Source organism: Musca domestica, unplaced genomic scaffold (assembly GCF_030504385.1).
Source record: "Musca domestica strain aabys unplaced genomic scaffold, Musca_domestica.polishedcontigs.V.1.1 6, whole genome shotgun sequence".
Classification (NCBI taxonomy): Eukaryota; Metazoa; Arthropoda; class Insecta; order Diptera; family Muscidae; genus Musca; species Musca domestica.
Window position 1 is genome coordinate 7,790,590 of NW_026712363.1, and position 10,785 is coordinate 7,801,374.

General features: G+C 34.0%; 1 protein-coding gene across 1 annotated transcript; it reads right to left on the reverse strand.

Annotated features, from left to right (window-relative positions):
* Nucleotides 1-442: 442 nt before the first annotated feature.
* On the reverse strand, nucleotides 443-10,216 carry LOC101890642 (group XIIA secretory phospholipase A2). The gene is made up of 2 exons (XM_005178499.4): nucleotides 9,857-10,216; nucleotides 443-1,105 (listed from the first exon to the last, which is right to left on the reverse strand). Exons 1-2 carry the CDS (start codon nucleotides 10,101-10,103, stop codon nucleotides 657-659), a joined length of 696 nt encoding a protein of 231 aa, XP_005178556.1. The 5' UTR covers nucleotides 10,104-10,216; the 3' UTR covers nucleotides 443-656.
* Nucleotides 10,217-10,785: the final 569 nt, after the last annotated feature.

Sequence of the window (10,785 nt, forward strand, 5' to 3'; positions counted from 1 at the left end):
ATATACTTTTTAATGGATTTGTATAGCACATCCACATATTTAAAGTCCACGGTTTAAATATTGAAGCCCATGGCTTAAATATGGGTACAGGTATTTTAAAACACTTTTAATCGACCAGTACGTGAACAGTTATATCAATCATATCTGTGAATAATTATGCTTTGACAAATATGTATAATAGACAAAAAATACGGGCCGGCAACGCGGACCGGGCCAGCTAGTATACATATAAATGTTGTAATTTCCTTACATTGAATAATACTTTTTAGAGTGAAACCAAAGTTCTCATATTGAAATCTTATAACAATAACGTTAGATGTGTTTCTTTGTGGCCTGCTCATAGACCATAGTAAATACTAATGCCGCCTGAAAAAAATATTGATCCGATGTCTACTTAAATAACTGATTTCTGTGCAATCGCCAAATAATAAATATCGGAGTGTAATTGTTGCAATCGTGCTATAAAAAATTTATTTGAGTAAAAGCATAAATGTGTAGCAGGCTTAGTTCTAGTTACAAAACGATATTTTTTAAAATAAATAATACATAAAACATGAATTAATAATTATATTGAATATATTTGCAAATCGAATTACTAATCTAATCTAAATGATGTCCTATGTTTTTTTTTTTTTGTTTTTTTTTAATTGCTACTACTACATATCGTTGGGATCTTTATATCCATATTTCTGTTTCTTTCCCTTGTAATATTTATCGCCATTGCCATTTTTGTGGTATGACTTTTCATCTCGTTGCTGTTTTGGAGGCGGACAATAACAGGTACGTTTCTGTGAGTCCAAATAAGATTTACAGCCCAGAGTTATCGTTCCAGTGAATAACATTTTCGCCGCAGCCTTACAGCCTTTGATCATCAAATCTCCTGCTATTGATTTTTCATAAGTATCGCAATGTCGGTACAGGCATCGTTTAAAGTCTAGATCACATAGTTCTTTGTCGCTGTTGCAGGTGTCATAGCATATGTCGTGAGCATTGCAGCATGTTTCCATTTCAACAGCTGGCAAGTATTCTGTACTTATTCTAAGGCCAAGTGAACCACAGCCGTCGGAAGTGGGTGTATACAATTTATTTTGTACAGGACGAATCTCTGAAAATGAAAAAAATATATGTTTGTAAGTAATCCACATTAAATTATGTACATTTTTTAAAATTGTAGCACAATTTGTATTTAATTTGGTAGAGATCATAAAATAGATGACAATGACCTTAATCATTACGAACAAATTAAAAAGCGCCTAGGTTCGGCCAGGCCGAGCTTTTAATACCCTCTACTATTAGGAAGGAACTTAAAAATTAAAAAAAAAAGAAAATAAAAAAATTGGTAAAAAATATCGTTAAAATGAAACCCGTTTTATGGAGGGCTGTACGAAGCTGAGGACTTGCATAAGTAATTTGCGCTGTAGTGCCGATTTCGAACTACAAATACGAAATATAAAACAATTCCTGTGAATAATGTTGCTAATATCATCAAAATACCGAATATCGGGAGGTACCGTGGGCTCTACGAAGTCGTAGACCTGCATAAAAATTTTTCTGTTTTAAAATCCATTACTAACTTCAAATAGGTAATTTGAAACAATTCCAGTGAAAAATATCACTAAAATTATGAAAATGCCTAAAATAGGGAGGTATCGTTATATGGGGGCTGTACGAAGACGTGAGGCTACATAAGTAATTTTTTGTCATAGGTAGGTAGGTATACATTAGGATCTTCAAATACGAAATATGAAACAATTACGACAAATAACGTCGCTTAAATCAACAAAATATCGAACATGGGGAGACACCGTTGTATGGGGGCTATACGAAAACATGCACCAACATGGCCCACATTCGAACTAATACACAGGTGTGCAAAATTTTAGCCTTCTATCTCAATTCGTTTGAAAGCTAGGATGGTTACAACAGACAGATGGACAACGCTAAATCGACTTAGAATTTTACGCCGATCAAAAATATATAAACTTTGTTGGGTGTGACATGAGTATTTCTAGGAGTTACAAACGGAATGACAAAGTTAATATACCCTCCCTAGTATGGTGGAGGGTATAAAAAGTAGCAATCACTTACATTAAAATATAATATATTTAATATGATTGAATAAGAATAATAATAAGAATAAGGGCCCATCTAAAGAAGTGTCTCAGTCTATGAGCATTCAACATAAAAGTTAGAAGACCACCTCCGAAATTTAGAATAGAAATCTTTGAAACTTTCGCGGTGCTCTTGCGGGTCATTGCTTGCATTTAAACAGATAACGATCCCAAATTTGAATGGTAGTGAAAGGAAACAGACAATACATAATAGTACTGTGTTTGAGATCTGAAGCAAAATATTGAAATTTGTATGTAGATCAATGTTGGCGTGTAGCGATGAGACAAGGCTGGGTTTTCGGAAATTCGAACTTAAAATGTACTAAAAGGAAAGGATGATATTGGGCTTACTGTTAGTGTGTAGGGAAATTTGGTACCATTATGTGAACGGCTAAGGTAAAATTTTGACATTTGACCAAGTTTAGAAGGTAGGGTTGATATAAGGAGGTGTTTTTAAAAATGTGTGTTAAGTGTACGAACTGTACTAAGTGGTACTAAATTTCGTATATTTGGTTTTTGAAACGAAAGTAGCTGAAAATAGTTAATGTATGTCTGGTTCCACTAAAGTGAAGAAGTGATCTGAAAAATATGTACTCCAAGTTTACCAAAAGATCTAAATGGTAGTTAATTTGGTGAATACCACCAAAAACGAAGAGTGCTTAAAATCTGATATATGGACCCTGTTACTGTATGGGGTTGAGATTTGGAGGTGGCTTGGGAAACACGTACTAAAAAATATGAAACGTTTTAACATATTAAAGGAGTATTTAGAGTTTTCAGAGGGTTATTAATAATTATTTAAATTTTATGGTATTCACTTTAGCGCAGTTTGTAGGGATAGAGTTGAAATTATGCATTTTGTCATAAAGGCCACATTTTTCTGCTGCAGATGGTAGATCCCATTAAGAACTTTAAACACCGAATTTGAAACAATTTCATTAGGAAATATGGTTTAAATTATTAAAAAAGGTAATGCAGGGAGGTACCGCTACAAGGAATATATACGAAAACGTGGATCTCCGTAGACAATTTTCTGCACCAGAGGTTTAAAACAATTCCCTTAGAAAATGTGACTTGAATCGCCAAACTTCCGAATATCGATAGGTTCCATTATAAGGGGGTATCCATCTTCAAACTTAAAGTACCTGCAGATCAAAGGCAAAACTCTGAACTATTATAAAATAATTTTTGAGTTACCAACAAAATTTATTTGAACATTGCATATATATTTAGAACATGTCTCATGTCAGCGTACGGAAACGAACGAAATAAAATCGCAAATGTAATTTGTTCGTTTGTTTGGTAATCCAAACGAAGTAAAAGCACGAACGTTTGAATGTCATAAATACACAACTAATACGATTGCCCTAATGGTGTACATTCTAAATATTTTTATACCCTCCACCATACTATGGAGGGTATATTAATTTTGCAATTCCGTTTGTAACTCCTCGAAATACTCATGTCAGACCCAACAAAGTATATATATTCTTAATCAGCGTAAAATTCTAAGACGATTTAGCCATGTCTGTCTGTCTGTTGTAATCACGCTGTCTTTCGAACAAATTGAGATAGAAGGCTAAAATTTTGCACACATGTATATTTTGCCAGTAGGCAGGTTAAGTTCGTAAATGGGCCGTGTAGGCCCAAGTTATCATATAGCCCCCATATAACGGTACCTCCCGATATTCGCCGGAATTGTTTCAAATTTGGTATTTGAAGTTCGAAATGGATACTACAGCCTAAGACAGAAAATTGTCTGTGCAGGTCCACGTCTTTGTATAGCCCCCATATAACGGTACATCCCGATATTCGGTATTTCGATGATTTTAGCGACATTATTCACCGGAATAGTTTCAAATTTAGAATTTGAAGTTCGAAATGGATACAACAGCCTAAGACAGAAAATTGTCTGTGCGGGTCCACGTCTTCGTATAGCCCCCATATAACTGTACCTCCCGATATTTGGTATTTTGACGATTTTAGCGACATTTTTAATCAGAATTGTTCAAAATTTGGTATTTGAAGTTCGCAATTGATACTACAGCCTAAGACAGAAAACTGTCTGTGCAGGTCCACGTCTTCGTATAGGCCTCATATACCAGTACCTCCCTATATTCGGTATTTTGACGAGTTTAGGTACAACACTCACTGAAATTGTTTGAAATGTCGTATTTGAAGTTCGTAATGGATGCTACAGAATATGACAAAAAATTGTCTACGCAGGTTCAGGTCTTCGCACAGCTCCGATATAACGTTACCTCCCTGTATTCTATATTTTGATGATTTTAGCTACATTATTCACCGTTTATTTCAAGTTCCGAATTTGAATTTGGTAATGACTTATGACATATAATGCCTGTGTGGGTCCACGTCGTATAGGCACCAATATAACGGCAATATTCGGTATTTTTAAACTTTTACCAAAGTTTTTTCAGGATTTTATTTCCAAATTCGTTCCAAATGGTGGAGGGTATTCAAATTTCGGCCCGGCCGAACTTACTGCTTTTTAACTTGTTTTTTTATACCTTCTACCATAACGTGGTGGGTATATTAAGTTTGTCATTATGTTTGTAACTCATCGAAATAATCATTTTAGACACATCAAAGTATATATATATATATATATTCATGATCAGCGTAAAATTCTATTCCGTTTTAGCTATATCCATCCGTCTGTTTGGTACGTTTGCGTTTGGGATCTAAACTAAGATCAAGTTCGAAGATGAGCTATATCGGCTATCTTTTTCTTATAGCCCCCAAATAGACCCTTATTTTAAGCATTTCGACTTTCTGCGAATTTTTTAACGGATTTATTTGGAATTCCCCAATCCCTTGCAAACAACAGTTAATATAAGTCCACATTGTGGTATACCTCCCATATAACGATACCACCTTATATTCGGTATTACAATTTTTTCATCGGAATCTGAAATTTTGTATTTGAATATTCTAATGGGTGTCTACGCGAACAGCGTAAAATAAAAACAAATCCCTTTACTTTAATATCGTTTGTGTTTCGTTTCGTATTTCGAAACAAAAACAGAACGAAACGATTGCAAGCGTTTTATATAATTTATTTTCGTTCGCTGCAGCTGATAATATTGGTTGTGGAAGTGCACCGAAGAAATGTATCAACTCTTGATCCGCAGCATAAATTGACCTTAAACATATCGGTTCATGTGTGATTTTTGGGATTGTAAAATTTATAAAAACTAATTTGATTGGTAGCATCCTATCTCTGAAACCACTTGGGATTATGTGCATCATGTTTAAAAATAATATAAACAAACGACTGACTCTTTTCGGAAATTCGAACTTAAAATGTACTAAAAGTCCTAAAAGATACTAAATATGGTGTTATGTGAAAGGATAGATATTGATATTGGGCTCACTGTTAGTGTGTAGGGTTGATATTTGAAGGTGGTTTTGGAAACGTGTACTAATCATTTGATATTACGATTTGGTATTTCGCAAATAAGTCCACAAAAGTACGAAAAAGTACTAAATGGTATTAATGTTGTTTTTGGAAATTCAAACAATAAATGTACTAAAAGTACTAAAATTCACTAAATTGGGTACCATTATGGGAACGTTTAAGTTAAAATATTAACATTTGCCCAGGTTTGGAAGGTAGGGTTGATATAAGGAGGTGTTTCAAAAAATGTATGTTAAGTGTACGACGTTTGCAGTTCACCGGATTTAGTAAAGCAGGTAGATTTAAATCAATCCGTCATTAAAATTTTTATATGAAATAGGTCAACATTTCTATTAGAGCTTCTAGTTTTCATTTTTTCGCCAAAGTTGTCTTCTTCTTCTTTTATATCTATAAAAGAAAAAAAATGTTTGTGCGTTTGATTGTTTTGTTTTTTATTATTATTTACACTTTAAAACTGCTGAAGAGCTATTCCCGAGTATGTCCAAACATTCTACTGCATAGCCTAATAGTAACATAGGCTATATACCTTTTTGAAACTCCACTTGGAACGGGAGGTATAGCATCAGAATCGGGGTGTCTCCAAAAAAATGTAGCTTTTGTATGCAGATATCTATTGATCGACTACAGATATAGCCTTCAAATTAAGAGTGCGTAACGAATTTTGGAGCAAAAATAATGACAAGCTCTTCGTGTATGCGGACTAATTTTGGCATGTTCCTGCTTTTTTCATGGTCAGCTGTTCCTGGCATGCTCTCTCGTTTGTAGACCGAACGATTTGTTTGTTTACGAATTAAAGTATCACAATTTTTATACCCTACAACACTATGTGTTGGGGGTATTATAAGGTTGATTGGGCCAGAATTTATGTAACACCTCGAAATATTGGTTTCCCATATAGGAAAGTATATATGGATCTTCCTAGCTCGCCGAGCTGAGTCAATCTAGCTATGTATGTCCGTCCGTCCGTCTGTCCATGTTAATTTGTAATCACTCTACAGGTCGCAATTATGGCCCGATCTTCACGAAATTTAAAATGTAGGTGGGGTTAATGTCAAAATAGAACCCTATTTCTTTTGGAGATGATCGCCAAATGTTTAGGGGTTGAAATGTACCAAATACTGAAAAACTGTCGTATTTTGCAGTAGCTATACAGGTCGCAATTATAGACCAATCGACGCGGAATTTCGCATGTAGCTAGAGTTTAGGGCGGGGAAGAAGCCTACCAACTTGGATGGTCATCGGATAATAATTAGCGGCTAAAATAGACCATATCTTTTTTGTTGAAAAAATTCAAATTTTTTCATTAAACCGCGAATATTTTAAATCCCGGCGAAACCACAAAGCCATGACATGGTTACTTCTGATCTTTACATTGATGTTAAGATCCAACAAATCGAATATATAGCAAAATATGAGCGATATATATGTCTATCAAAGAAGATATGCTTGAAAGATCTATTTTATATCGAGAACGGCTGAACTGATTTCGACAGTTCTCATTAATTCAGAATGGCCTCTTGGCAGAAAAGAAAAAACGCCTAAAAAATCGCATAAAAACATCTCTCTAAAGATGAAAATATTGGTTTTGTAAATTTTCTCATATTTTTTCAATTTTGTCATATTTTTGGCATATTTTCATTTTGAATTAAACATTTGGTAATATTTCTACAGCTAAAAAAACTAAGTAGTTAGGATATCAATATATCATATACAGATCGCATTTATGGCCCGATCCTTACGAAATTTTGCATGGGGATAAGATCAGGGTCAGAATAGAAGCCTACTCTTTTTGGAGATGATCGCCATATATTTAGGGGTTGAAATGGACCAAAAAAACTGCAAAATTGTCAGCCGGTCGTAATTATCGCCAGATCCTCAGGCACATTTGAATGGGGGTTACCGGACATTGCAAAAGCCAAGCAATTTTGGATGGCCATCCAAAAATATTCAATGTGTGAAATAGTTTGCCAACTTTTGTCGACAAAATACGAAAATGTCCATTACGGTGACTTCTTGGAGAATTCACAAATACAGGAAAGACGCACTTCTGACTATTTCGTAACGCTGATTTAGTTGAATAATATAGTCAAATGGCTGTATCTCATATAGATGCGTTTCAGTCAAAAACCAATAATAAATGTTAATCTTTTGCCACTTCTGAGAGATTATGGGTCTTTGGGAAATATTGGTTCCAGATCTAGGAAGACCATTTACGTGCAACATCTACCAATAAATTGGAAATTAGCAAATTAGTTTAAGTTGCTATTATTCGAAAATTAGAGAACGAAACCTGATGGTTTTCTTTTATTATTTGTCACAATATCTTGTGGAATTCTTTCGAGTATCTCGCCTATATAAACTGTATCGTTTATTGTAGTGTTGTAGGGTATTCAACGGTCGGCCCCGCTCGACTGTAGCCTTTGCTTACTTATTTTTTTTAAATTCTTGAATTTTTGAATTCTTGAATTTAAATTCTTGAAATTGGTGCCTCCCCCACAAAACGTCAACATTTTCATAGAAAATAATTTACTTCATAAAACAAGAGAGGATCATCCAATTGTATTCCCATTTTGAAAATCCTAATATTTTCATCAGTGATAGATTGGGTGCAAAAATTTATAATATGAGCGCATACCATCAAGTAATTCCCCCACATAGGATCACAATTTTGAATAATCATAACTCTTATAAAATGTAAAAATAAGAGTCCGACTACACCTTCTAGTACTTCCGCAATAAATGCTCAACATTTTGTCTACTTATAATCCCTATATAATGAAAAATATCGGTCCACTCCGTCGTTACCATCATAATGAAAGGTAAACATTGTGTATAATAAATTCAAAATATACTTTATATACACTTTTAAAATTGTTTTTATTGATTAAGATTAATTTGTTGAAAAATGAGACTGCAAGCACATGCTGCCTATATACATCAAATCCGTTTTAAAACTATGACTAAAAAAACAAAATTGCCTTTAATCAAGCGGTACACTTATATGGAAGCTTATTTCATAGTGAACATATATAATACATTTTCAATAGCAAAATTTCTGCGGCTTGAATTATATTTTAGAAAAAAAATGTTATCAACGAAATGGTTAAACCGACATATGCTGATTAACAATGTATATAAATAGATTGTGGGGGCGTACGGTGTGTACTTCGAGGAATGCCAAACATAATACACGCTATAGTATGGTACATAATAAATTTATATTTTCCGATTTGGCTGAAATTTTCCACAAATCATTTGTTTGGCCCAAGGATTAGCCCTATTAAATTTGTTGAAAATAGGTCCAAATTAGAATATAGTTCCGATACCTATATTCATCCGATTTGGTGTTTAAGTATATATCTCTCCCAAATTTGATCGGTTCAGATCGTATGTGGCTTCCATATATATCTTCATCTGTGGTAATCAACTCAGAGTCGGACATACTTAACATATATTAGTTCCATCTAATGACAACTACTCCAAAGTCAAAGAGCGCGTTCAAAAAAAGTTCATTGTTGGTATGATCTACTTCACATGAATTCCCAATATAAACATTTATTTGTTACTAACTATGCATAGAATCATATTCTTTCTTTACTGATTTTGTTCGCACTGAACTGCCAATAGATGTGCATTTAGTCAGCAAAAATATCATTACATGACTCAAATGTTCAACTCGAGGACTTTCATCCCCAATACCATGCATGGACACATTCTTCATTACCGACATCTATTGGGTGTTCGTCGAACGAACATTAACATCTAAGCTTTCGTATTGAAAAAGGAGAAAAGATAAAAACAACAGTACTAATTCTTATTGGAACACGTTTTAGTCTGCTATTCAACCACGTAAGTGATGCAGTTAGGCCACATCGCTGTACAAGAGCTACAATTACCCAGGCAAATGTTTTGGATATAACACAGCTTCTATTTCACTGTTAAACTAACATTTTAGTACTGATAACCGACAGTTAATTAAGTATAAAAAGCTTTTGCTGGAATAAGTCAACGAAAACAGCTGATATCAAAGCACTGGATGTGTGAATATATGCTTGTATTGTAATTAAAGTAAAATAACAACAAATGAAACGTAAACAAATGACGTACATAGGTATGAATGTGTGTGTGTGGTGTCCGACAATGAGAAGATGAGCGATGTTGCTTAAAATAAACAAACAAGGGGGCACATCAAATTTATGACAGCTCACAAATTTCATTACGTTAAGGGATTTCGTGAATTCTCGCACAAATTTACGTAATTAAAGGAAACAACGTCATTAGTTTCATGCTTTGGAATGATACATACCCGGTCCTCCTTCCTCGGTTGGACATTTGAATACACATGTTTCCTCTACAGCAGCATCAAATACCTCATGAACAGTACGGAACTTTTTACTGAGGTAAATCAGGTTCGAGAACACATCTCCAAAAATGGCCTCTGCCGCAATAATAGCATCCCTTAGGTGGGCGATTGTGCTGGAACCGTAACCGGAATAGGCGTATGTAATGAATGTTAAAACATAAATTGCTATTTTCATATATGAAAAATTCATTCCGGCTATTTAATATTTTGTCAGCTCTATTTATCTTCTTCACTTATCTTTTGCGACTATTTTTACTTTCGTTGCATGGGGCGGCAGGCAATATTTGACTAATTTGTGCGCTTTTTGTTTGCAGCACCGTTCAACAGCTGTGTCCATTGTTTTTCACCAGCAAAAGTTTAATTGTATATTCACCACGAAAAAGTTTTTATTTGTTGAAGCTCTCATGAAAATACTGTTATTTTTAAAATCGAAAAACGAATAACTATTAAAATAATTTTTCTGATTTGGACAATTTTCTGCATTGAAGGGTATATTAACTTCTAACTTATGAGTTGGTGGAAAATTTTACCCTCCCTTCATATTTTCTTGAAATCGTGAGTAAAATGTTGTTTTAATTGAAGATATATTAATTTAAAGTATACAAGTTTATACTTATAAAAATAATAATTACCAAAAAATATTTTCAGACAATTTTTTTTGTAATGTTTAGAGGGGTAAAATTTTTCACCAAGTTATAAAATGTGTCACCTCACCAGTTAAAGATTAAGTTTGTCATTCCGTCTGTAACTCTTTGAAGTAAGCTTTTTATACCCCACAGATTGTTTATATTCTTGATCAGCATTAAATTCAATATCCGTCTGTCTGTCCGTCCGTCAGTGGAAATGACTCAAGCTTCCGAACGAAATGTATT

What these genes read in the sequence shown, in the direction of transcription:
- LOC101890642 (XM_005178499.4), bottom strand. Translation starts at nt 10,103, where the DNA reads ATGAATTTTTCATATATGAAAATAGCAATTTATGTTTTAACATTCATT. An exon ending in AACCGAGGAAGGAGGACCGG is followed by an intron (nt 1,106 to 9,856) that starts GTATGTATCATT and finishes TTTCATTTTCAG; the next exon opens with AGATTCGTCCTGTACAAAAT.